This window comes from Macaca thibetana, chromosome 14 (genome assembly GCF_024542745.1).
Source record: "Macaca thibetana thibetana isolate TM-01 chromosome 14, ASM2454274v1, whole genome shotgun sequence".
NCBI classification, from domain to species: domain Eukaryota; kingdom Metazoa; phylum Chordata; class Mammalia; order Primates; family Cercopithecidae; genus Macaca; species Macaca thibetana.
Genome location: NC_065591.1, coordinates 1,701,515 through 1,727,389, shown reverse-complemented (window position 1 = coordinate 1,727,389; position 25,875 = coordinate 1,701,515). Strand labels below are relative to the sequence as shown.

The window sequence follows — 25,875 nt, the reverse complement described above, 5'->3', positions numbered from 1 at the left end:
TTGCCATATTTCCCAGGCTGGTCTTGAGCTCCTGGGCTCCAACTATCCTCCTGTCTCAGCCTCCCATGTACTCCCATGCTGGGAGTGCAAGCAAGAACCACTGCACCTGGGCAGTCCGTGCATGTTTGAGGACCTTGTGGGCCCTGCTGGGTGGGAGGTTAAATAGGAACATAGCCTTCCTCTGAAGAGCTAAGAGTCTACCCAAGAATGAGATGCAGAATCATTTCTTCCCTCAGTGCCACTCCCTCCTGAAACTCTAAGGGAGGTGTGTGGAGGGCGACTCCGGCCCCTCGGTTGTCCTGTCTCCAAATCTGGTGCAGGGTCCAGCAAGCAGCACGGGGACCAGCAAGCGGCTGCGTCAGGCGATGAGTTAGTTTGAATTCTGGGATGGAGCGAGCTGAGGGCATCAGACTCCAGGGGATGGAGCCAAGCAGCAAAGCCCTGAGGGGTCATCCAGGAGGAGGTCTGTGCCAGGCGGGCAGGACACAGGGACACTCCAGGTGCAGAGGCCACAAGGCAGATGTCTGGGTGGTGCAGGGTCTTGCTCTGGATTTGAGGGGAGAAGCCAGCGGTTAGGACCTGTGTAGCAGGCTGGAGGTGTGTGTAGAAGTCCCAGCTGAGCTGGGAGAGACCTGGGCAGGAGACGCTGTGTGCTCGCACCATGGGCGGGAAAGGACATTCCTCAGTACAATACATCCCGCAGCGCCCCTCCCTGGTGAATCACTCTGTGGGCACCCGCAGGTGCTGGAGGCGTTTGCTGTGGGGAGCAAAGCTGGGGGCTGTGCCCTCTCCCTGCACGTGAGCTGGGGTCCCTTGGTCCCTTTCCTTCCACTGACCGTGGCCACTGGTGAGCTGGGGAATCTGGCCCAGGAGTAAAGAGAGTGAGGAAGAGAAGCTCTCAGTGGAGACAGAGACAGACAGGAAAGGGGCGGGGAAGCCTTCGAGGGGGCCGGGTGGATCGGAGGGATGCCAGGAGAGGGCAGTGACCAGAGAACTGCCCCTCACAGAGTGGACAGGCCGGGGGTTGGGGAGGCAGCACTGGGGGAGCCCAGGGTTCAAGGCCAGCCGAGGGCAGAAGTTTTCCAGCAGACGCAGAGACACAGGCTGGGTCGAACAAGATGGGCGTCGGTTGGCACGAAAGGCCTTGAGTCGGAGAGCTTGGCTATTTATCTTGTTTGCTTTTAGTTTTTACTTTATTTTTCACTTAAAAAAAATTTCGTAGAGATGGGGTTTTGCTATGTTGCCCAGGCTGGTCTCAAACTCCTGGCCTCAATCCACCCACCTTGGCCTTCCAAAATCCTGGGGTTACAGGCATGAGCCATCGGCCTGGCCTTCTTTTTTTTTTTTCTTTCTTTCTTTAAATTCTTAAAGCTTTAATTTTTGAGATAGAATCTCGCTCTGTCACCCAAGCTGGAGTGCAGTGGCGTGATCTGGGCTAACTGCAACCTCCGCCTCCCGGGCTCAAGCCATTCTCCTGCCTCAGCCTAGCTCTGCCTCCCTAGCTGGGACCACAGACATACACCAGCACACCCAGTTAATTTTTATATTGTTTTGTAGAGACGGGGTCTCACTTTGTTGCCCAGGCTGGTCCCAAACTCCTGAGCTCGAGGCCACCACTCAGCCTCCCAAAGTCCTGGGATTAAAGGCGTGAGTCACCACACCTGGCCTTCCTTTTTTTTTTTTTCCTCTCTCACTCTTTTAAAATCTTTAGAGCTTGGTTTTGTCTCCACCATTTGGTGGCATCAGAGTGACTGGGGCCTTCACTCATGAGAAACTCAACCTCCAGCGAGAGCAGGGCTGGCTGGGACCTGCAGGCAGGGAGCAAACCTGAGTGCTGTGAATGGCCTCGCTGTGGACATGTGCTCTGGGGGGCGTGGGACACTTCATGAGAGGGCGGTGATAACTGCTGGATTCTGCCCCAGTGGCCTCTGGTTTGAGGTGGGGGGCCCGGGTGATTTGGGGTGTGAGTGAAAGATTTGGGGGGCTTGGTGGAGGGGGCGGAGGGGAGGATCAGGAGGAGGAAGCTTGTGGAAACTGCCCGGCCCGATGCCGTGATGATTCTTGGCGGCCTGCTGGAGGGACAGCTGCAGAGACTCGGGTCTGCAAGGACCCAGGCCTTCCCGATGGCTCAAGGAGGGGACAGGGAGTCAAGAGCAGCCTGGCAAGGACGGGGAGCAAAGGGAGATGGGAGGGGGTGGTGAGGAGGTGGGGGTGACGGGGCCAGGAGAAGGGGAGGCCCTGGGGCCAGGCTGTGCTTGTCGAGGGGACAGAGGTGCTTGCAGGAGGCAGAAGCAACAGGGGGATCCGGGGAGCTTCCTGGTTGGTCACGACCAGCCCCGCACAACGGGGGACGCCGGCTGCCAGAGGACCCCAGTGTACATGGTGGCCCCAGTGTCCTGTAGGGACTGTTAGACAATCCCCATGCAGACGCCTATCCCTGTCCCCAGGTCCCGTCATGGGTGTAAGCTAGCCGCTTGCCCCAGCAGCGCTGACACAGCTGCAAATAACTCCAGGTCCCCAACTTTGTGGAGTTTCCCTCCCAGAGGAAGAGACGAACAGTGAACAAATGAAAAAACAAGCCCATGGTCATTCTGGAAAATAACCAGGAGAAGTCACAGAGATGGCTGGGGGACTCACAGAGGGCTTCACGGAGGAGGTGACCATGCCGGAACTAAAGGGTATGAAGGAGACGGCCACAGGGAGAGTCTGGGGAGAAGCTTCCAGGCCTGGGGCAGAGGCAGGCTTGGTGGTCCTGGTGTGATATTCCGCAGCTGGGTGGTACAGGGGTCCGAGCCAGGCCTTGCTGGGACTGGGGGAGAGTCGGGCTGACTCTGGGGGGCATGGTAGGCGAGGAGCTTAGGGAGGCAGGAGGTGCCCGCCGGGTCCCTGCCTACCAGATGGTCCAGTGAGGCAGACGCTCTCATCTCCATGTTCATCGTACATCTGGGTAAACCGAGGCTGGGCACCCCGTTGGGGTGGAGTGGGGGGCTGAGCCACAGAGGCAGCTCGAACCCTGGGCTCCAGGGCCGTCTGGTAAGAGCTGGAGCCGGAGGAGTGGGTGAGGTCTGGCAAGCGCCGGGCTCAGCTTTCCAAGGATGGCTGGAGCCAGGCACCGGCCTGCAAAGGTGGGTCTGGGCCCAGGCACAGCCGGTGCCAGGGGAACAAAAAGGACACAGGGCTGGACAGGTCAGGGGCGAGGCACAGCTGGGGAGAGAGCATGAAGCCCAGCCCTGATCCTGGGGCCCCTCAGTGGAAGCCCAGTGAACCCCTGAGGACCACACAGGGGGTCCAGCAGGTGGACATTCATGGGGGAACTCTGTGTCCCCCTCTGGGACCCCACTCCTGGCTTCCCCTTGACCGAGTGTGTGAGGGTGAAGGTCAGGGGGAAGCCCCTCTGAGTTCAGCCCTGCAGAGAGAACAAAGCCCTGTGACCTGCCTCGTCCTAGCTCCACCCAGCGCCCACCCTGCCCAGGGCACCCGGGCCTCCCTCCTGCTGTCCCTGAAGGGCAACTTTCCAGCCTTGGATCCCTGGCCCTAAACCTAACCCTAACCCTAACCCTAACCAAGGTGTCCCCGGAGGCCTGGCACCCAGCCCCGCCCTTGGCCCTCAGCCAGGGGCACACACGCAGTCCTCAGCCTCCCCCACCACCCCCGAAGTCCCCCACACCCTCTGGGGCACCTTTCTACCCACACCTGAGCCCTGTGAGGTCCTCTCTGTTAACTTGTGGTGGTTTTCATGTCGTCTGTTTTTGTTGTTGCTTACAAATTGTATTGCTTTAACGTTTAAAGAAAAGTTTAGCTTTGGGGGAAATAATTTCAAACCCACAGATAAGTTTCAAGAATAAGAATTTGACAAGGTGCATCTGTGCCCCCCTCACCCAGGGCACTCGTCCACTTTGCCATTCGACCCCTGCTTCTCCGCCTCTCAGCCTCTCTCTGTTTCTCTGAACCTCTGTCTCTTTCTCTGTCTGCCTCTGTTCGTGTCTCTCTGCCTGTGTCTGTCTGTCTCTTGTCTCTCTGTCTCTGTGTGTTTCTGTCTCTCTGTCTCTCTGCCTCTGCCTCTCTGTCTCTCTGCCTCTGCCTCTCTGTCTCTCTGCCTCTGTCTCTCTGCCTCTCTGTCTCTCTGCCTCTGCCTCTCTGTCTCTCTGCTCTCTCTCTCTCTCTCTGCCTCTCTGTCTCTCTGCCTCTCTGTCTCTCTGTCTCTGCCTCTCTGTCTCTCTGCCTCTCTGCCTCTCTGTCTCTCTGCCTCTCTGTCTCTCTGCCTCTCTGTCTCTCTGCCTCTCTGTCTCTCTGTCTCTCTCTCTCTCTCTGTCTCTCTGCCTCTCTGTCTCTCTGCCTCTCTGTCTCTCTCTCTGCCTCTCTGTCTCTCTCTGCCTCTCTGTCTCTGCCTCTCTGTCTCTCTGCTCTCTGCCTCTCTGTCTCTCTGCTCTCTCTGTCTCTCTGCCTCTCGGTCTCTCTCTCTGCCTCTCTGTCTCTCTGCCTCTCTGTCTCTCTCTCTCTCTGTCTCTCTGCCTCTCTGTCCTCTCTCTGCCTCTCTGTCTCTGCCTCTCTGCCTCTCTGTCTCTCTGCCTCTCTGTCTCTCTGTGCCTCTCTGTCTCTCTGCCTCTCTGTCTCTCTGCCTCTCTGTCTCTCTGCCTCTCTGTCTCTCTGCCTCTCTGTCTCTCTGCCTCTCTGTCTCTCTGCCTCTCTGTCTCTCTGCCTCTGCCTCTCTGTCTCTCTGCCTCTCTGCCTCTCTGCTCTCTCTGTCTCTCTGCCTCTCTGTCTCTCTGTCTCTGCCTCTCTGTCTCTCTGCCTCTGCCTCTCTGTCTCTCTGCCTCTCTGTCTCTCTGCCTCTGCCTCTCTGTCTCTCTGCCTCTCTGTCTCTCTGCCTCTCTCTCTGTCTCTCTGTCTCTCTGCCTCTGTCTCTCTCTGTCTCTCTGTCTCTCTGTCTCTCTCTGTCTCTCTCTGCCTCTCTCTCCTCTCGTCTCTGCCTCTGTCTCTCTGCCTCTCTGTCTCTCTGCCTCTGTCTCTCTGTCTCTCTGCCTCTCTCACTGTCTCTGTCTCGGTCTCTGTCTCTCTGTCTCTTGTTCTCTGTCTCTCTGCCTCTTTGACTGTCTGTCTTTGTGTCTCTCTCTGTCTCTCTGTCTCTGTGTTTCTGTGTCTCTCCATCTCTGTCTATCTTTCTGTCTGTCTCTGTCTCTGTGTCTCTCTGTCTCTGTGTCTCTGTCTCTGTGTCTCTGTCTCTGTGTCTCTGTGTCTCTGTCTCTCTCTTTGTCTCCGTCTCTCTGCCTCTCTGTCTCCCTCCTTTCCTCCTAAAGACTTTAAGGTCTGTTTCCTTGGAATGCAGATGTTTTGTGTAACCACAGTGCAGCCGTGAACTTGAGCACGTTCGCCGCGGACGCTGAGTGTTATCTTGTCTGCCAGTCTGTGTCCTGATGGCCGCTCCCATCGGCGGGGGCACAGGGCAGGCCCTCTGCGTCACCGCGGCCTCCTAGCAGAAAGGACATGGCAGGCTCTTCCTGCACGTTTCCTGCCCCGCCCTGCAGTCAACCTTCTTCCGAGGAGCCCTGGGTCCTTCAGGCGAGGATGGTTTTAGAGAACAGGGCCTGGGGCCTGATGTGCTCCTTGATACTGGGGTGTCTGCGTCTGGGTGGCTCAGTCTCAGAGCAGGAAACGCCCACGTGTGCAGAAGAACCCACACCTGCCCTGCACCCACGCCTGCCTTCCCCGAGGAACCCCTGCCTTCTGTCTCCAGCAGCCGCAACTTCCAGGGGCGCCCCGTGCACTTCCTCCCACCCCTCCCTCCTTGGCCCGCTGTGCCCAGTCTTCCCCAACCCCTTCCTGGCCACAGCCCAGCACGGGTTACCCGGGACTTCAGAGGCCATGTCCTCCCTGACCTCCGGAGTCATGCACAGGCCTGCCCACATCCCCTGCCCTGGGCCTGTCCCCCTCCTCTTCTGGGACTACCCTGGGGCTCGTGGTGGCTGCCCCAGCTGCCCTGGCTGTCCCCACCCTCCCCCTCCTCTCCTCTCGCCCTGGCCTTGGGCACCTCTGCCCATCGGCTCACCACCCAGGACACCCACATCCACATCTCCAGCCCAGCACAGCTCCGGCTGCCTGGGCCAGCTCTCCCCTAGGAATTTCCACAGGGCCCCCAAACCCAGCAGCCCCAAAGTGAGTGGCTCACCTCCTCCCAAAGCCACTTTCTCAGGGCTCCTGCCCTGGAGAACAGTCCCTGCCCACCCGTGCCCCCAGCAGGTGCCTGCCTTCCTCACGTCCCTCAGCCAACAAGTCCTGGGGACCCAGCCCCTTCCATGTCTCCGTTCCTCACTCCCCCGACCCAGCGGTGACTTGCTCTGTGCTCCACTCTGCTGAGGTCTTTCTAGAATGCAGAGCTGGGGGACAGCCACACGCAGCACTGGCCGCAGGCCTCACTTCCAGCAGGGGCACCAGCATCACCCGAGGGGGAAGGAGCCGGGCTCGGGGGGCGCCGGTTTGATATCTGCTGGCTTGCTTTCCGCAGGCCTCTCACTTACTCCTTCATTTACTCCCTCACTCATTTGTTGGGAATTTGACAAACACCCGTGCATCTACTATCCAGCCCAAGAATTAAAACATTCCCCAAACCTACATCAGCGTAGGGGTCCTCTCCATTCCGCCCCTGCTCTGGCCCCACCCCACCCACCCCAGAGGGTCACTCTTTGGAATTTCGTGTTTGTGTTCAACGTTTCCTTGCTTTGAAATAAAAAAGAGAATCTTCCCGCAGAGCGCGTCTGCCCCGGCCGAGTTGAGTCTTGAGGCTGGGAGCCAGGTGTGATGCTCCTACCTCAGCTCCTCTGCCACACTCCTCTAATGCCCTGTGGGTTCGGGTCCAGCCCCCTTTCCCGGTGGGCACAGGCTCTGGAAAGCTGCTGTGTCCCCTGCAAGGGGTCCGAGGCCAGGCCCCACCGCCGCCTGTCCCTCGCTCTGCCTGCTGCCCGCCTGGTTCTGCCTGCGACGTGCTCCGGCCTGTAGCACCCTCTGCCTCCGCGCTTGTCCTCCTTCAGGCCACAGCTGAGGCTTGGCCTTGTGCAGCGTCCCCCCCACAGGCCAGGTCTCTTCTGTGCCCCACGGCCTCCTACACCCTGGGCCGCGCCTGGTCCCATCATCCTGGCATGGGGTGCCATGCACCTCCACCATGGCTGCACCCACCAGGCAGTGCCCCCTTGGCCCCAAGCTGCCCTGCTCCATGAGTTCCCCTACAGAAGGCTCTGGGAGAAACCCCGGGTGGGGGGTTCGGACTGGCGTGGGGCTCCAGCTACAGAAAAGATCAGAGCTGAGTGCCAGGGCTGGAGGGTGCCCGGGGGGGCAGGGGACTGCACACAGCCAAGGCCGTTCCAGGCGCCCATTGACGTCAGTCCCTCAAGGCAGCCCGAGGCGGAACTGCTGCTGCACGTCCTACCTCCGGCAGATCAGTCGAACAGACCTCCCGGGGACAAGGGCAGAGCGCGGGCTGGCAGCTCCCCAGAGCAGATCAGAGCACAGGGACCTTGGCGTGCCTGCTCTGTCAACCTTCAAAGAGCAGGGCTGATAACGCGGCCTTGCTGTCACCGGTCTTGTCAGGACCTGTCAACTGCCTTGTCCTTGGTGGCCAGATGGGGCTGGGATCTGGGGCTGAGTGGAAAAAAGACTTGGGAACCGCACTGGGGCCAGGTCAGGGCCAGGACCAGCCCCTGCCCGATGGGCACAGGTCTCTTGGTCCCCTGGCATGGTGAGGAGTGACACAGCCTGCCTTTCAGGGTGGCAGTAAGGACCAGTGACCGGGCCGGCCAGCCCCCAGCACCATGCTGGTCCCCAGCCCGGAGACTACCAATTTGGCCTGGTCATGGCCCACCATGCAGGCTCGACCCTCCACGCTCCCCGTGCCCAGCCCTACCCCCAACTCAGGCCTCAGCCCTCAGGGCAGGGGGCAGATAGGAAAAGCAGGGAGGCCCCGGGGCTGGGGGTCTGCCCCTAAAGTGATGTGGGAGGGGGATGAGCAGGAGGATCTGGGGGTGGGCACATGTGGACAGCAGCCTGGGGTCTAATGTAGCCCTTGGCTTCCTGCCTCAGATGAGCTCCCTGAGGAGGGGCAGCTTGGGAGGAATAGGGGGCCGCCCCCAGCACTGCGGAGGCTATGCGTGTGTCACATGTGTGGATCTCTCTGGAGCCCCAGCAGGGCCTTTGGATGGCTGTGCAAATGGGAGACCTGCTCATCTCGGGAACTCCCACCCAGACCTGGCTCGGTCCCGCAGCCTCCGTCCCCAGCCCTGCATGTTGGACATGCCCAGGCCAAGCCCCAGGAACGCCAAGGGACCTATCAGGGCCCTTACCAACCAGCCCCATGCAGCCTGGGGTGGATTCCCCTGTAGGGGCCTTCCCAGGCTCACCTCCTTGCTGGAAGCAGCTTCCCTCCCAGCCTGAAATCCCCAGGCCCCCTGTGGCCTCCTCCCGGGCTTTCCCCGCTGGCCACTGACCACACTGCAGGCCACAGATGCGGGGGTCCAGAGCACGGCCGATGAGGCTGGGGAGAGCCAGACCAGACCAGCCATGGGGATTCAAATCCTTTATTGACAGTGGAGGTGAGGCCAGCCCTCCCTGGCAGGCTCTGGGTGCATCCCCCTAGTATGTTCTGCTGGGAGCCGGGCACCGGGGCAGGCGTGGGGGCAGCGAGTAGCCTAGGACTCGGACTCAAACATCTTCTTCCGGCCCTCCATGCCAGACTTCTCCTCGATGTTCTTCCTCCAGTCACCCACGTCTCGCAGGTCCCGCTCCTGTGGAGGGGAAGGCAGGAGAGAGCTCAGGCCCCCCCGCTTATGTGTGCACCCTGGTCCACACCACCTTCAGCTTCAGTTTACCCTCTGCTTTGGGCAGTGGAGTGTCACCTGCATGGCACCCTGGAGGGGCAGTGGTGCAGGGCTCCTGGCAGGGCAGGTGTGGGAGGTGCTCCCCAGGGACAGGGCAGGTGTGGGAGGTGCTCCCCAGGGACAGGGCAGGTGTGGGAGATGTTCCCCTGGCAGGGCAGGTGTGGTGGTGCTCCCCCCGCGGCACATACCTTCTCTGTGTCCTCCTTCTTGACCTGCTTCAGGTTGGCCCTCAGGTCCATGCACACCTTGTGCTTGGAGCCCAGCAGGGCCTTGAGCATGGCGTCAGCCGACATGCGCACCCTCCGCAGCGGGGGCCGCTTGAACTTGCCCCGCAGATCAAACAGCTTCTGGTTCATGTCCTCCAGCTGTGGGCAGGAGAGCCAGGTGGAAGCCTGAGGTCCTGGTGGCCTCGGCCTCCCTGGCCCGCCCACTTGCCCGCTGGGCTACTGCCTGCCCGCCTGCTGCCCGCCTGCACCCACCACTCACCTCCTTGCTGCTCTTCTGCACCTTCACCTCCATGTCATACTTCTCCTCCTCAGCCGCGTCGATCTTGGCGTGCAGCTGTTTGCAGAGCTCCTAGGGGTGGGTGTGGGGGCGGGTAACCATCTTGACACTTGGCAGCCATGGTCACCTGCCCCTGCCCTGACCACCCCGCTGGCCCTCTTGACAAAAGTGGGGAAACTGAGGTAGCAGGCAGGCCTGCTGCTGGGGAGGCGAGGCGGCCGGGGAGGGGCCAGTACCTGTACTTCTGACATGGAGCCCGGGATGTGCAGTGGCGGGCAATGCTCTGACAGGTAGTTCTGCTTCTCGGCCTCGCGGCGGCTCTCCTCCTTCTCCAGCTCTGTGGCCGCTATCTGCAGCATCACGCTCTGTGGCGGGGCAGGCGGTGAGGGGGCTGCAGCTGGCCCCCCTGCAGACCCACCTGGGCGGCCCCCGGGGAGCCCACACCTACCTTCAGGTGCTGCCTGCGGGCCGTGATGGCCCTGTTGCGCTTCTGCAGGGCAGGGGACAGGGGGTTGAGTCAGGGCCTCCAGGCCGGGAGCACCCCCACCCCTCTCCAGGCTCCCTGGCCAGGTCAGGGGCTCCGGCTCAGGGACCAGCGGAGCCTGGGAGCTCCCGAGGCCATGATGGGCAGTCTGGGCCTCACTGGCCCCAGACCTTGCTCTGGGACACGCTGTGTGGTGTGTGACACTTTGCCCAGGTGGCACATGGTGCTGGGAGGCCAGAGGTTGGGGGAGAGGAGGCCTCAAGGCCAGTTGGGGGCAGGTCGGCCGGCGAGGTAGGGGCAGGAAGTGCAGGAATCAGAAAGAAGAAGTGATTCCCCTGTGACCAGGCCACAGCTGCACTTCCCCTGCCCCAGAAGGCTCGGGGCAGCCACTTCCTCTCTTTCGGCTGCGTCTTGGTGGGTGGGTGGGGCACTTTTGCCAGCGGGGAGGGCCGGGCCATATTCCCTGGGCCTTAGGGCCTTGAGGCTGTGACCGATGACCTATCCTGAGTTGGGGGAGCTCCCTCCTCGTCCTGTTTTGAGCCCCCAGCAAGTACTTACCTCCTCACTGTCCGGGGAGAGAGGACGCAGGCAGGACGGGGAGAGAAGACAGAGGTTAGGGCCATGTCTGGCGGGGTCGGAGCGTGTGATGGGGTGGACAGGGCAGGAGGTGGGCAGGGTCACTGTATGGGGGTACAGGGGTGCTACTTACTCTCCCATCCTGAGGTCCTGAGCTTGGAGCCTGTGGGGAGAGGAAGGAAGGGGTGTTGGCCGGGCCCTTGCCGCCGCGATGCCTGTGCCCATCAGGTGGTGAGGGGCTCAGGCCTCCCGATGACAGCCCCTCCCTCCCACCCCCTACTCTCACCTCCTTCAAGGACAATGTCTTGGAATTCCCCAGGGTGAGAAGTAAGAGGAGAAAGTGTTCCCAAAATGTCCCAGGCATAGCCTGAGGAGCTGCAGCTGTCCCCGAGGGAGGGCGGGATGGGCCAGCACAGGTGGCCTCCTCAGTGACGCTGTTATTTTTAACCCTCTGTCTTTGGCTTTGGGCCTAAGTGCGTGGAAGAAATCGCTCCTCAGTTTGGCCTGGGGGTTCAGGTTTTGGGGTTTCTTGACCCCTAAACTCTCCTTCCAGGGTCCCCAGAGATGAAGCCTGGTGGTCAGGGCCTGTCTAGAACCTGCCTCGCACTAGAGCTGCCTCCCCAAGCCTCTCCTTCTCTCTCCCAGATCCGTGCAGGCCCCCAAAGAGGGCTGCTGGCGGCATCCCCCAGGCCCCCAGACCCCTGCCCCAGGGAGTCCTCCCTCAACTAGCTCGAGCCACATCCTGTGCCCCGGCCTTGGTGGGCCGGGTTGGGCCTCACCTAGAATCTGGGCAGCAGGGCTGGGAGCGAGGTCAGGCCGGCAGCAGTGAGTTGGGCTGGTGGGCCCAGGGGGAGGGGTATAAATGGCCTCCCCCAGGCTGGGCCCCTGCTCGGAAAGGGCATGGAGTCCTCCTCAGACCAATGGGGGCGCGGAGAGCCGCAGAGACCTCCCCACCTGTCCGGCCGCCTGGCCTGGCCGCGTGCTGCCGCCCAGTCCAAGAAGTCTTGGTGGGGGATGCCATGGCTGAGCTGCTCTATTTAGGGCTTGGTGACGCGCTGGAGATGCCTCTGTTGTTCTTGTAAGGAGCCTGAGGACAGTGTGCCTGGCTTTGCCTGTGGCCTCGGCCGGGCACACGGCTTGGGTCAGCTGAGGGGTCACTGCGAGGATCCACACCTCGCCTCAGCCCATCTCGCCCGAGGTCAGCGTCCAGCCCACCGACCTGGCTGCCTGCTGGGTGACAGCCACAGCCTCTCCCTGCTGGGCCAGCTTCCCCACTCAGCCCCTGCAACGGGCCGTTTCCCACTTCAGCCCAGGCCTGACCCCCTTCGGCAAGCCTGGCTCCCGGGGTGAGGCCTGGACTTCCAGACGTGGCCTTCCAGGCTCCGCCACGTCGGCCGAGGGCTGGCGGACTGCCCCCTCTTTGCGTGATGCTATCTCCCTGCCTGGGGAGCAGGACCAGGAGTGAGGGGCACGCCGCATGTGCCTCTGGGCCCCTCCCAGCCTTCCCGGAACTGTCCCCTCGCCGGGCGACTTGGAACACATCCTTCAACCTAAGGAGAGTGGCACCACCTGCCTTGGGAGCCTCTCTGACCTGCGGGGGCTTGGGGCCCGCCTGGCTGCCCGGGCAGGCCTGGCATTGCCTTCTCACTCAGACCCTGAGGCGGCCCTCACCCCCCCAGCCCCCAGGCCCCCGCCCTGCAGAGGCCCCCTGGACCGTGACTTGGCACCCTCTCGGAGTGGGGGCTCTTGGCCCCAGCCCTGCCGGCTTCGCAGCCCCATGGGGAGGATCAGAGGAAACAGCAGCGTGGAGGCTCCAGCCGCTAAGGCAGCCCAGATGTGTGGGGCCTGGGAGGGGCATCCGGCCAGGACTGAGCCCCTAAAGGCCCCAGCAACTTCCGAAGGCATCTGCTGCCCCCTGCTGCTCATGCGGGGAAGGCCCTGCAGTGCTGGTCTCTGAGGTGCTGGGGGTCCTCCCTCCACGCTCACCGGCCCCCAAACACCACTGCCCACTGTGTCCCTACAGGGCTGGCTCTAGCTCGCCCCATCCCATGTGGTCCCGACTCTCTGGCCCCCACCTCCCAGGTCTTCCCACGTGGCCCGGGGGTGGGGATCGGTGCTCGTGGGCAGGTTTCCCACCCCTACCGGAGGGTCCGGCAGGGACCAGTCAGAGGCCTCAGGGCCTGGCTGACTCTGGAGAGGAGCCCCTCCCCTGTCATTGTGGGGGGGCCCTGGCGAGTGGAGCCAGGCCCTGTTTCTGCATCCCCTCCAGGCTCCAGCCGGACACACAGTGGCAGGAGAAGGCGTTTATTGCAGTGGTCCTGCAGGGCGGCCTGGGCAAGTGCCTGGGCTCAGCGGGGAGACCGAGGCACGCGGCGCGTTCAGGAGTGGGGCAAGGGCAGGTGCAGGCGCAGGCGGGGCTGCAGGGCCAGCACGCGGTCCACCTCCCTGGCTGGCTGCAGGGGGTGCCACTGGGCAATGGGCCGCCGGGCGTGGGCCAGCATGTCTGCCCAGTGTTGCAGGGGCTGCCCCGAGGCCCGGGCACCCAGGTGCACCTTGCCCACGGGCTCAGCCCGGAGCGGCAGGCCGCGGTCCCAGACGGCCAGCACCAGGTCCACATTCTGTGCAGAGACAGGCCATGTGTCGGAGTTGGAGGAGAAAGACTGTGGTCTTCGTGGTCCGGCACTGGGTCCCGCTCTGCCCCTGCCTCCCGGAGACCCACCTGGACCTGACTGAAGGGCACCAGGAAGGTGAAGGCCTCGTTGAAGTAGGGGGCAGCCGTGCCCTTTCTGGTGGCTGTCTTTCTCTTCTTCCACTTCCTCTGGTTCAGCATGAGCTGGACCTTCACGTAGGGCTCTGGGAGGGTAAGAGGTGCCGAAGGGGCATCCCAGGGCTCAGGGCCGAGCACAGGCCCCCGCTCTGTACACCAGCATGGGCAGGTGTGACCCTCACCTGCCAGTCCTGGACGCAGGCCTCGAGCCTCCAGCACCACCACGGTCAGCCGGCCTGAGCTGGGCACGTACCGGAGAGAGAAGCACAGCTCTCCCACCTGCTCGGGCTGCGGGCGGCAAGAGGGGCTTTAGCCCGGAAGGGTGATTCTGGCCGAGCTGGGGTTCAGGCTCCCGCAGCTGCTGCCCACCAGGCCTCAGGGCCCTGCCAGCTCTGCCTTGGGCTGTGACCTGGTGATCAGCGCCTCACCTCAGTGGCAGCCGGCGGACCCAGCGGGTACCAGTGCTCCAGAACGTGCTGTAGATCCACGGTGCCCAGTGGCAGGCGGAGCTCACCCAGGGGCTCATGCCCCGAGAAGCGCTTGAAGTTGAAAAGCTGCACCTGCAGGGTGGTCCCCGGCAGCTCCGCCTGCGGGATCTGAGGCAGCGGCGTGAACCAGGCCCTGCTGCCCCAGCCCAGGCCCACCCAGCTGTCCAGGCCCACCCAGCCCACCATCCCTGACTCACGTGGAAGCAGCAGGTCTCGTCAAACACAGGGCAGAGCGTGCCTCGGTGCACCTTTGTCTCGTGTCTGTGCCCGGACTGGGTGGAGACGCTGACCCGCGCATAGGGGTCCACGGTGCCCCCGGGCCTCAGGTCGGCTGCCTGCCTCAGGCCCACCCTGATCTGGGAGCCAAGGGGGTGGGCTCAGCCAAGGGCCCCTGCCCTGTCAGCTCCCCACCACCCAGGGCACAGGATTTGCACTCCACCCATCACCCCTTCCGGAAACTCGCAGAACCGCTGGTCCTGCACAGCAAGGTCCTTCACCTCCTGGCTTCCAAAGTCGTACTCCAGGGACAGCTGCAGGCGCCCCCATTGCTGAGCGCCCCCCGGACTGGACTCCAGGCTATCCACATCAGGCTGCACCTGGAGTGAGTTGGGACAAGGGGCAGGTGGTGCTGGCATCATGCCCCATCAGAGCCCTGGGCTCCCGGGCAGCACTACATGACAGGCCAGGCCAGGCCACCTGACAGGCACAAACCCTCGGCTTCGCTGTGTGCTGTGTGAGACCGGCCAAACCCACCTCAAACGTGGGGTCTGTGGTATCCCTTGCCTTCCTCAAGAACCCGCTGTGGCTCCCCTGGGCCCATGGAGCAGCCCCTGTTGCGTGACCTCCTCCTCACCTCCGTTCACCCACTTTCCCTGCCAGGAAGGCCCTCGCCGCCCCTGCCTCTGTGGGGGCTAAACCGTCCCTGGGGCTGAACTCGCCTCGCCGCCCTAGGCTCTGGAACCTGGATTTCGAGCCCTCTCTGGACTGAGCGAGAAGGGGCCGCTCCTCACCAGGTGGGTGGTGGTGATGCCACGGGCACTGCCCAGACCCACCGCCTCCTTGTCCCTGGGCTTCTTCCTGTGGCGGCGGCAGCAGCAGCAGGCAGCACAGAGGAGGCAGGAGACGACGAGGACGCCCGCGGCAAGGGCGCCTGCAATGAGAGCCCAGCGGGGCCCTGGGGTAGAGGCCAGGCTGAGTGCATCTACGGACAGCTGCAGCCCCCACTTGGCTGGGTTATCCCCACACCCCTCTTGGGAGTCCCACAACTCACAGGGGGTCCCGGCGATGAGGTCTGGAATAAGCCCAGGTATAGCTGTGGTACCAGCTGGGGCCAGGGCACTGGGAGAGTCTGGTGGGTGCCCCATCTTTCCACCCTGCTGGTTTGGAGGAAGCAGCCCAGGAGGCTGGGTCAGCTGGGAGGGCAGCCCCTCCAGCCCCTGCCCGGTGCCCCATCTGCCTGGCAGCAACCAGTGCTGGGTCTGCTGGGCAAGGAAGCAGCCTAGGGTGGCCAGGGGCGAGGGCTCTGCACGGCAGGAAGCTGAAGGGAGGGAGGCTCTGGACCCTGGCCAAAGCTCCAGTTTAGCTGCCCAGGCCCAGCCTCCTGGCCACCTCCCCACAGCCCCCAGCCCCAGCCAAGCAGGCAGGGCCTGGGCAGCCTAGTCCCTGCCTTCACCGGCCCTCAGAGCACCCTTGCCCCCACTGTAGGATGCTTCCTCCACCAGGAAGCCCTCTCCCTCCCTGCTTCTCTCTCCCGGGTCCTGGACCCTGGGCCCTGCCTGGGGGGTCCCATCTCATCCCTGGGGGTCTCATCTCTGCGGTCCCATCACTTCCTTGCCCCTACCCCAGGACCCACCACAGCTGGGGCCCACTATGGTTTCCAGCCGTGCAGGTGGAGCATGCTCACTGCAGCCCCCAGGAACATGGAAGCCCAGAGGGGTCTGCGGGGTCGTGGGGCGAGGAGCAGGGCTGGCTGTTGGGGGAGCTCACTGAGCAGGCCTCAGCTAAAGGTGCATTCCTGGCAGGGGCTCAGGGCCACAGCGCCTGGGGACGAAGGTGAGGTGGGGGCAGGTAGGGGCAGGGTGCAGCTGGGAGCGGCCAGAACATTCCTCACACACTGACTCAGCCGCCGCCTGGACTCGCCCACCTGCCTGCCTCTGGCCACCCTTCGGCATGTGGGTGGGAAGGAGGGTGGGGTGGGTGCAGCTGCTGGCCCCTGTACCCGCCTTCCTGGGGCCTGGGGAGGGAGCACACCTGGACAGACTGGCTCCTCCCACCTACAGGCAGGGGAACCAGGGTGCCACATGGGGCCCACGGTGACCCCGGGCCCGGGGTGACTCCCCAGCTCAGCTCTTCCCTGACTCCACCCGCCCCGGAGAGAAGCAGCCGGCCAGGAGACTGTGTTCCTCCACGTCGACGCCTCCCCTGCTTTGCCCACAAGAGCCTGGGGCCTTCTCGTCATGTCCAAGTCAGCCTGGCCTTAGGGGCCCAGTCTGGGCCATCCCTTTGGGAATAAGCAGCTGTTCAGGCCAGATACCCTCACCTATGCAGCCCCCCAGTCTGGGGCAGAGCAAGTAGACAGACAGAAAGGGACCCCACCCTGACTCCAGACACACACACACACACACACACACGCGCGTGCACACACGCACACACACACACACACACACGCGCGCGCACACACACACACACACGCGCGCGCGTGCACACACGCGCACACACACACACACACACACGCGCGGGCACACACGCACACAGCATCCGTGCCCCACTCCTTGGCAGGCTGGGAGAGGCAGGCACACTCCCAGAACGGACCCAAACCCCCAGTGTTCAGAGGAGGGGGCTGCAGCTCAAAGAGGGGAGGGAGGGTCCAGGTTCCAGCCCCACATGCATGTTGTCCCTGTGAGGTCAGCAGGCCAGGTGTTTTATAGGCGAGTGGACCGAGGCTGGGAGCTCTAGTTTTGTGGCTTTGGAGGCCATCATGGCCCTGGAAGCCCAGCCTGTCCCCAGAGCAGAGGGGCCAGCACTGTGGAGGGATTAGAGGTACAAAAGGAGATGCGGAGGTCAGGGCCAGCTTTCCAGGCTGCATCCTGTGCACAGGGCCCCATGCTCAGAGAGGTCCCTGCTTGGTTTAATGCGTGCTGGGGCCATCTTGAAATTCTTAATTTTGGAACGAGACGCTGCACATTTCCATTCTGCACTGGGCCTCACAAATTACAGAGCTGGTCCTGTTCGGGGGACCCCTTGCGTGAGTCACCTGCAGATGGAGTGTGGGTGTACTGGTCTCGGCAGCCCCTCGGCCCCTGGGGGACACTCCCAGGTGGGTTGGGCGTCCCACACGTGGCTGGCAGAGCGCCCCTACTGGTGGCTGATGGAAAGGGCTGGGTCCACAGGGTCCCTGGAGCAGGACTGTGCCAGCCAGATTCAAACAGGCCACTGCCTCCTCCCCACGTGGAGTTTAAAGGCAACTTCTCCTTTTGAAATGTCAGAGCCTGTGTACGTGCTGAGATTAAAGTAGCTTCACTGGAGATTTTTATGGTTGAGATTCCGGATAAGTTGCCAATACAGAATCTGCATCTGTGAGTGCAGGCATGTGTGCGTGTGTGTGCACCCCTCCCCTGTGCCCCTGCTTTGCTGGCATCCCCCCCTCCTTTAGTCTAAGAACGGTCAGGGCGGGGAGATGAGAGCACCCCTGCAGTGATTTGCTGCAGCCGGCCAGCGGCACTCCTGGACCAGCCTGGTGACCTTGTCCCCCGAGGAGCACAGGGGCCACCCAGAAGCTGTTCTGGAGTACCCCAGGACCCTGGGGGCGCTGGCTGCCGACGCTGAGGGTCCCAAGGCCTGGGGAGGTGCAGGGTCCCTCTGGACCGCCGGGACCCGAAGGAGGTGCAGGTACAGCAGGCGTGTGGCCACCAGGTGGCGCCGTCCACCCCTCAGGACCCGGCCTCCCTCCCGGCTCCTGGGGACAGCGCCCTGGAGACCCTTGGGCGCTGGGGGCTCTCAGGTCTCCCGACCCTGATCTGGGAATTCCCCGCCCTCCCTGCCTGAGCCTCCGTGGTCGCTCTCCCCGTTGTCTAGCTTTGGCTGTCCATCTCCTGTGGCCCTGCTGGGAAAACCTTCCCTGGGAGTTCACACCATGTTTTCCCAGGAAAGGGAGACGGGTCCTTCCTCCCTGGCTCCCCGCCTGGCCACCGCTCCAGGAGGCTCCTTAAGGCTCTGGAAGGCAGCTCGGCTCTCCCCACGAAGGTGGCTGCTCTGCTCCTGCAGCTGCCAAGCTGCTCTGCATCCCCATCCTGCTCACCCTCCAAGGCCAGTGTGAGCCCATCTCTTCCAGGTAGCCCTCCCTGGTCACCCCAAGGACCCCGAGAGCTGCCATGAGGTTTTGTGCTAAATCCCACCCCTTGGGACCCCCAGCCCCCACCAGGCAGAACAGGGGCGAGCCCCTCCTTTAGACTTCTTGTTAGCCCAAGACCAGGCACTGTTTCAGGCTTGCTAATGCTTCCCTCTACAGTGAGTCTACATGGAATGCTTTCTGCTTCCGTGGGAGCACCTTTCCGTGGGCCCTTCCTCTGGAAAAGCAAGATTTCCCCGAGTGCGGGGGCTGGCAGCCCCCCAGGTGTAAAAGCTCTCACCTGACACCCACCGCTTCCTGTGGCCGGCCAGCCACCAGGCCTTCCTCTCAGACACCTGGAGGCCAGTCCAGCTCTCGGACAGCACTGCCTCTGGTGACGGGGAACTCTCTCCTGGGGGAGGAGGGGTGCGGGGGGCAGGGCTGCAGGAGCCCCACCTTGTGGCCACAACTGCTGGCCCGTGAGAACTGGGCAACTCCCCGCGTTAGGAAGGTCTCCCCGAGGCGCAAAGGCCGAGCATCTGGGCTCCAGCCTGTTTCCAAGGGTCTCTTGGTGCTGGGGGCACCCTGAGCCCTACGCAGCTTTGCAGGAGGGGGTGATGGGCCCTTCAGGCTGGCCTTGGTGAGGGGCAGTAGGAGGCTGCCTGTCTGAACCTGGTTTAAGCAGGTTCTGCACGCCGGGAGGGGTCCTGAGGTGCAGGGCCGCCTGGCTTGGAAGAGGGCACCTCAGGTGCTGTGGGTCGTGGGGGAACTAAGTGTGAGGAGGGTAGGGGCCAGGTGGGGCTGCCCTGGGCAGTGTGGGGCAGGGGGCTCACAGAAAGCCAGGAGGGCCTGCTTGGCTCTGCCGCTGCCTCCGCTTCCAGCCCCAGGCACCCTCAGGCCATTCCCCTCCGTGCCTTTGGCTCCTACTGGACTAACCCAACCCCTTGAGTTCTTGGTTTCCTAATGAGCAACCCCCTTATCAGCTGGGCGAGTGGCTGGAAGTCCTCACTCCGATCTAACCTCAGTGCCTCTTGCTTCAGTTGGACCCCAGAGCAGGGCCTATAGCCTAAGCTTCCCTCCCTCTGCTCTGGCTGGTTAGTCTGGTCTGGTCACTCTAAACAAATCCGTGACCCGGGCCTACCGTGGAGTGGCCACCCCAGGCCAGGGCGTTTCCTCAGAGCCTTTATCTGCTGCTGGTTAATGCTTAACGGGAAAACCTATCCCAGCAGGGCCGGCCCTGTGGGGCTGGTCAGGCAGCACGTATGGAGGACATAGCCTAGGCCCCGAGGATGTTTTTGTGCCACAGCAGGGGGACGTGTGGGCACACATGTGCACTTCCGGGCCCCTCCGGTCACACGCAGCCCTGGGCGTGTGGGGATGTGTACGTCCTTCTGGTGTTTGCACAGGGCAGGGGTCTGTCTCCTAGTCTGACCCAGTCTGGGATGAGAAGGGCCGGAGGCTGCCCTAGTGGGGCTTTTAGGCAAGCGAGGGGACACGTGCAGGGGGTGGCTCGACGCCGGCCCCAGGGTACAGCTGAGCTACGTGCCCCGCGCGCAGTTCTCTGCAGCCAGCTGTGTAGGGGCTTTGTACCTTCCCCAGTACATGGGCGCCTTCACGGCCAGACGGGCGTCTGAGGTTCCAGGGCAGGAAGGAGAAAACCAAACAGAGCTGGAGCCCGAGGCCAGCCCCGAGGCCCCGAGACGGCGGCTTGGCAGCCAGCAGCTTCGTGGAGACCCTGGTGGGGCTCCTGGACGGGGACGCTTCCTCTGAGGTCGCCTGGGGAATGCTTGAGGTTGGAATGCAAGGCGAACGCTGGTTCTGGGGAGCCAGGAATCACTGGCACACAAAGAGAAGTCTGCTGAGTGAGCGTGTGTTTGCCCGCCCACTCTGACCCCAGCTGCTGCGCCCCGCAGGGCTGAGGCACCCTCATCAACTGGGGCCTGGGATGGCTGGGGATGGGGGAGTTCAGCTTGCCATGGTTCTCTGTGGTTTGGGATGCCCTGTGCCCATTCTCTGTGTCTTAGCTTGTATGTGCCACACTCACCTTTCATGCATACTGTCTGTGCCTCTTCATCCCAGGAGGCTGTACCCCATCAACCAGGCATCTGGGGAGGCTGCACCCCATGATCTGAGCCTCCGGGGAGGCTGTACCCCATCACCGAGTCTCTGGGAGGCTCTGCTCCATCTTGGGCATTGGGACCTGCACCCCACTCCTCTGAACATGGCTGGTGCTGAATCCGTGGGCTCAATTCCTATCCTCTGAGAATTTGCCTCTGGATTTTGGCGATGAAACCCCCACGTCCTGAAGTGTCTGGGTGTCTTCCTGTCACCTGGAAGTCGGGGGGCGTGTAACCCACTCCTCAAATGGCCGTTACCGCAGCCGCCGTGTCAGAGGATGGGAGTTCTCCGTGTCCTCCCCGCACTGACCTCATCTCCCAAGGGCCTTGGGGACCTCATGGCTGGGGCCCAATGCCCCACAGTTTTGTGTGGACCCCGTTTACCTTGTCTGGGGGGGGTTTGTGTTCATCGGGAACCCTGGCATCAGAATCTCTACACCCCACGCCTGAGAGTGCCTGGGGGACACAGTCTGGGGACCTGAGTGCCTGTGCAGCCCCCTCCCTCATGCCCAGGGTCGGGTGACCTGCCCCTTCTCTGTCTCCTGTTGTCACTAGGGTGCCAGGACAGCGCGCCCCCCACCTGTTGAACCCTCTGAATCCCCCATGACACATGATACTTAAGCCTGGGTGCCAGCCCAGGGCCAGGAGCCTGGTGCCTCATTCCTGTGGTTTTGGACATCCTGTGCTCCACGTACCTCACTGCTGGGTGCACCCCCTCTGCCTTCATGTCTGCCTGTCTGAGAACTGCTCATTCCCGTGGCTCTGTAACGTGCCTCCAAAGAGCTGAGCCTCCGCCTCAATCATCTGACGTCTTGACACGTGTACCCCATTATTCCAAACACCTAGAGCCCTGTACCCCATTGGTGTCAGTGTGTGGGTTCCTGTTCCCATCAGCCTGAGTGTCTGGGTCTCTGGACCCCGTGGCTTAGAGGCTTGGGCAAGTCTCTGTCCATCCACCCTCTTGACAGTTCTGGAACCGGAACACCAATCACTTGAATACCTGGATGACGGAGAAACTGGGGCCCTGACATTCCACTTGCCTGAGTGTCTGGGCAGCCTGGACCCCAGGACTCTGAAGGTCGTGGTGCCCTGTATGTCAGAAGTGAGGTTATCTGACCCCACAAGCCCTGGCTGTCTCCTTTCGCCCGAGGGCCCGGCAGCGCGTTCTGCAGCTCTCAGCGTAGACGCGGCGGGTGCTCCTCACCCGCGTTTCTGAGTGGTGCGTGTCTGGAATCCTCTGACAGTGTGGGTGACACTGCACTCATCTGCAAAGGTGCTCCCAGTCCCCTGAGGACAGAGAGAGCATAGCCTTTATTCACCCATGTGTCTGGACACTCGCCCTTCCTCCTGGTCCCCCTGCACGGGGCCCTCTTATTGTGAAGGCTCAGGTCCCGCGGACCCGGTCGCTCAGACAGTTTGGCTCTGGAACCTCCTTGTCTGAGTGTCCGGCAGCTGACCGGGTGTCCTACCCCCTCCTCCGACAGTCTGAGTAGTGAGGACTTCAGCCATCAGCCCAACGGGCACTCTGCCCTGGGTTTCCAGGTCTCTGGACGCTCCACCCCAACTCGCTGTGCGACGGCTTACCTCACCCCATGCAGCGTTGGGGACCGTGCACCCACATTCCGAGCCCTTGAGCCCCGCTCTTCTCTAGCTGCCTGAGGGCTTTGATGCCTTGTATCCCGTCTGTCAGGGTCTTTGGCAGCCTAGCCCCCACCACCTGCCTTGAACGTAGACGCACGTCCCAGGTCGAGGGCCCCCGGTGCCAGTTCCAAGTTCCCCTGTGTCTTTGGACACCCGCTGCCCTTTCGTTAGCAGCTGTCTCGGCCGTGGGAGCTACATTCGTCCCTGTCCAGACGCCTCTGTGCCCTATTCACGAATTCTCAGCTTCACCACCCAAGCCTCCAGGGTTCTGTGCCCCTTCCTAGAGGCCTGAAGCCCTCACAATCCCAGAAGCATCTGAGACACATGAACCCCACTGACCCTAAAATTGGGGTGCCTTGTTCCCCCACGATCCTGCACAGCCAGCGACATGCCTTTTGCCTGTGACTGTAGATGCCCCTCTGGAATCAGGGTGCCGTTGCTCATACACCCCTCCTGAGCACCTGGACCACGAGTCCCCGTGAGTCTGAGTGTTGGGGTGCCCTGCTCCCCATTCACCAGGGGTTCTTAGCAGCGTGTGCCGTCAGCCACCTGTGCCCCGCACCTCACACAGACCGAGTCCCAGTTCGAGGGCCCCCAGTGCCAGTTCCAGGTTCTGCTGCATCTTTGGACGCCCCGAGCCCATTCACTGGTGTGTCGGCCTGTATGAGACCATTCAGCCTTGTCTCAGGGCCTGGGTTCACGCGCAGCTCTGGGCAGTCTGCACCCCATCCGCCCACGTCTCAGAGACAGTCTGTGCATTGTAGCCCGGTTCCAAGAACAGCTGCCGTGCAGCCAGCAGGCACATTCCAGGGTTTGGCCAAAAGCCAACACAAACCCTCATGCCGCTGGCACTAGCACGGAGTGGGGGCAGACGCAGGGGCTGACCGAGGTGGGGCGAGAGGGGAGAATGGGGACTCTCAGTTTGGAGCCGAGTGCTCAAAGCCTTCCCTGTACACACAGAGTCCTGGAAACCAGGGGGTGTTGGGGTGTGGGAGCCCAGTTCCCGACTGAGGCATGTCCTGGACTGGCTGCCAGAGAGATCAGTGAGCGCGCAGGCTGGAGGAATGTTCCAGGGCCCTCCACCGCGCTGCCATTTCCTGCCCAGGCTGCCTTGGCCACCCACCCACTGGCTGCCTGGGCTGGGACACATGGCGGCCTGGCTGTCAGATGTGTTAGCATCGGCTTGGGACAGGGTCCCGGGCCAGAGGAGTGGAGGCAGAGGCAGGCGGTAGGGGTGTGACACCTCTGGCGGCTGCAGACCCCGGCCCCCTGCTCCAAACCTGGCTGGGACTCTGGGTGCTGTGAGGCTGTGGCACAGGGAGAGAGCCCAATGGAGCCTGCGCCCCCGCCCACTCTGGCTCCCTTGCGGGAAGGCCCTTGGCTCAGCCTCCCAAGTCTCTTGACCGTGTGCTTCCTGGAGGTCAGAGAATGACGCAGTGTGCATGCCACGTCTCCTGTCCTAGGGGACTCCTGGGGTCACCTGGGAGCTGCCTCAGTTTTCCAAGCCCCTGTGTGAGTGAGAGCTGGGTCCTACCCACCAGGGTCCCCGTGGGAGAGATGAGCAGGCAGACTCTCGGATATGCAGGGGCCAGCCGGGCTCTCTGGGAGCTGGATGAGGGGCTGTCCAGGTTTTCTGGTGAAGAAGAGGAGGCCCGATTCAGGCTCTGTGGTGAGCAGGTTGCTTTGTATCCCTGGATAGAAGGAGGGCACTGGGTCCCGCCCTGTGGGGTCCCCACACTTAGGACCCGGAAGTCCCAGTTGACCCCCAGGTTGGAGAGCCCTGGGGCCCCCGCCTGTCCTGGTGCTGTGTCCCCCCGCCCCGCCCCCTGCCACTTGCTCAGGACTCCAGCCCCGTTCCCACTGCTGCCGGCCCCACACTCTCCAGGCACCCCCAGCTCAGGGGCTGGCCAGAGGTTGGCTTCGGAGCCCCCCGGGTTCCTGGTAGGATGAGCCGGGAGCTCCCTTCAAGTAGGTGGGGGACTTGCAGGTGCGACGGGGGCTTTCCCAAGCCTTGACCAGGCTGAACCAACGCCCTGCGGGCACTGCCTGCACCGTGCACGGACCCCCTGTGAACAAACGCCCTGTGTGCAGGTGTCACCGTTGCAGGCCCCACTTTGGGCCGGTGTCACTGCGTGCAGGCCCCACTGTGTGCAGGTGTCACTGCGTGCAGACCTGGGGCAAGGGTTGTGTGACTCACAGCAGTCCAAGACAGTGGCTGCTGGGCTCAGAGAATAAGAAAGGAACCAGGGTCACCCACAGCCTCCAGCCCCACCCTGGCCACAGATTCCTCCCTGCAGTTCCAGAGGGGCCCACCAGCCAGAGGGTTTCAGGCCTGGACCACCTGACATCCTGAGGGCCGCACTTCTCCCCACTGCTCTCGAGCAGGCTTGGTGCATCTGTGATGCGGGTTGGGGTTCCCCGTTGACCAAGCCCTGACTGGGGCCCCCCACCTGCCTGGCTGGCGGGCAAGGGGTTGAGTCCCGGCTCCCCCGAGTTGCGTCCGGGGTGGCTCAGGATCCAACCCCAAGGTGCCCTCAGGGCCTTTCTCAGCCTCCCCTGTGGTCATCCCCAAGGGCGACTGCTGGCCGAAAAGACTGACTGGCTCCACAGGGCACCTCTGCCGGAGGGGTCAGAGCAGCAAGGCCCGGGCTGCACGGGGCAGAGGTTGCCGGCAGAGCCGGATCAGCTGGACTCCAAGCTCCCCCTGCTGTCTGCTGGCCGCTCCTGGAGGTGGCCTGACCTCCGGCTCCCGCCCGACCCCTGCTCTCCCTCCCTGCCCTACGGGCCAGACTCCGCCTGCTGCCTCCCAGCCGAGCCCGCCAGCCTGGCAGGCGTTCGGGCGCCCCCTTCCGTACACAGGCCTCTCGTCGGCCTCTCCAGTGCAGGCCTGGACCCTCCTCCTCCCGGGGAGGGACATCCTAGGACCCCTGACAGTTCAGAGCCTTCCTCCTGGGGTCCCTCTCCACAAGGGTCCTTTTTCTAGATAAAAGTCTCCGTCCTGGGGGCCTGGTCTGCACAGAAGTCTCTGAACTGGGGTCTTTTCTGAACAGCCCTCCGCCCTGGGACCCTCCTCCGCCCCCAAACGAGCTCTGAGCAGAACCCGGAGGGTTACCTTAAGTCCTTGACATTGAGGCCTCAGAAGCCACCACTGAAGTCATCCGAGTGGCTGGGAGAGAAGGAAAAAAAAGACCCCTCGAAGCACAAAGGTCACCCCAGCATATCGGGGTCTGCGGAAGTTGGCAGCCCAGCAGGATTCATCTTCCTTGGGATGGCACGGGAACACCAGGCCTAGTCCCACACTTCAGGCAACACAGGTGCACAGACTGCCCATGTGGGGGTCTGTAGAGGCCTGCCCAGCACCAGGCAAGATCAGGGAACAGGGGTGCACAGACTGCCCATGTCGGGGTCTGGAGAGGCCTGCCCAGCACCAGGCAAGATCAGGGAACAGGGGTGCACAGACTGCCCATGTCGGGGTCTGGAGAGGCCTGCCCAGCACCAGGCATCAGCTTGCAGACAGAAAAGGACAAGAGACACTTTCTGGCAGTGTCAGCCCAGCCCTCGCCTGTGAGTGTGGGCGCAGGACCCACACAGCCTCACACACACGCACACACGCACACCAGGCACGGGAACACTGCTAAGCACCTGTGCGCACAATGTATGTGCACACTCACCCACGCACACACATGCTCGCTCTCTCCACGTCAGCTCCCCAGGTGACTCTGGGATCTCCGCTGTCGCCCTGATTCTTGCAGCTGCCTTCTTGGTGGAAACATCCTGTAGCTCGTCTAGACTCTGCACAAACCTGCTTTGGAAGGGCCGAGTCTTAGTTCTGCGGCGGCCACTGGCTCCCTGCACCCTGCGCTGCCCTCCTGGCCAAGGCACACACAGAGAGATGTCAGGTGCCACCCAGCTCTGTGAGAAGACGCTGGCAGGCGAGGGCATGGGCGGATGCCCGGGCTGCCCAGCGCCTGCAGGTCTCACCACCTCCACCTCTGCTCCTGACCGCTGGCCACTTCCTTTGGCTTCCAGTGGGGCACATGGGGTCCACCAGTGGCCAGCACAGTGTCCAGCCAACCAAATCTGGCCTCATCCAGCAGGATGGGGAGG

At 62.8% G+C, this 25,875-nt stretch overlaps 3 protein-coding genes across 9 annotated transcripts in view; 1 reads left to right on the top strand and 2 right to left on the bottom strand.

Moving 5' to 3' along the window:
* Positions 1 to 25,875, top strand: part of CTSD (cathepsin D) — a 261,837-nt gene that overhangs the window by 166,096 nt on the left and 69,866 nt on the right. The gene's annotated exons all lie outside the window — the stretch shown is intronic.
* On the bottom strand, positions 8,549 to 10,041 carry TNNI2 (troponin I2, fast skeletal type). Its single transcript, XM_050757985.1, has 5 exons — positions 9,817 to 10,041; positions 9,605 to 9,733; positions 9,351 to 9,440; positions 9,053 to 9,229; positions 8,549 to 8,771 (listed from the first exon to the last, which is right to left on the bottom strand). The coding sequence occupies exons 2-5, from the start codon at positions 9,725 to 9,727 to the stop codon at positions 8,676 to 8,678; spliced, it is 486 nt and encodes a 161-aa protein (XP_050613942.1). The 5' UTR covers positions 9,728 to 9,733; positions 9,817 to 10,041; the 3' UTR covers positions 8,549 to 8,675.
* Positions 10,557 to 15,348, bottom strand: SYT8 (synaptotagmin 8). Of its 7 annotated transcripts, none has more exons than XR_007719316.1 (8): positions 14,954 to 15,348; positions 14,694 to 14,857; positions 14,181 to 14,279; positions 13,881 to 14,039; positions 13,624 to 13,791; positions 13,378 to 13,483; positions 11,208 to 13,281; positions 10,557 to 10,591 (listed from the first exon to the last, which is right to left on the bottom strand). XR_007719316.1 is itself a non-coding variant. In XM_050757891.1 (8 exons), exons 1-8 carry the CDS (start codon positions 15,045 to 15,047, stop codon positions 12,807 to 12,809), a joined length of 1,164 nt encoding a protein of 387 aa, XP_050613848.1. In that variant the 5' UTR covers positions 15,048 to 15,348; the 3' UTR covers positions 12,717 to 12,806. The 7 variants fall into 7 exon arrangements, 3 of the variants coding, with proteins under 3 accessions (XP_050613848.1, XP_050613847.1, XP_050613846.1); XM_050757891.1 differs by lacking the exon at positions 10,557 to 10,591 and having other exon boundaries at positions 12,717 to 13,046; positions 13,148 to 13,281; XR_007719317.1 differs by having other exon boundaries at positions 13,378 to 13,436; positions 13,624 to 14,039; positions 14,954 to 15,227.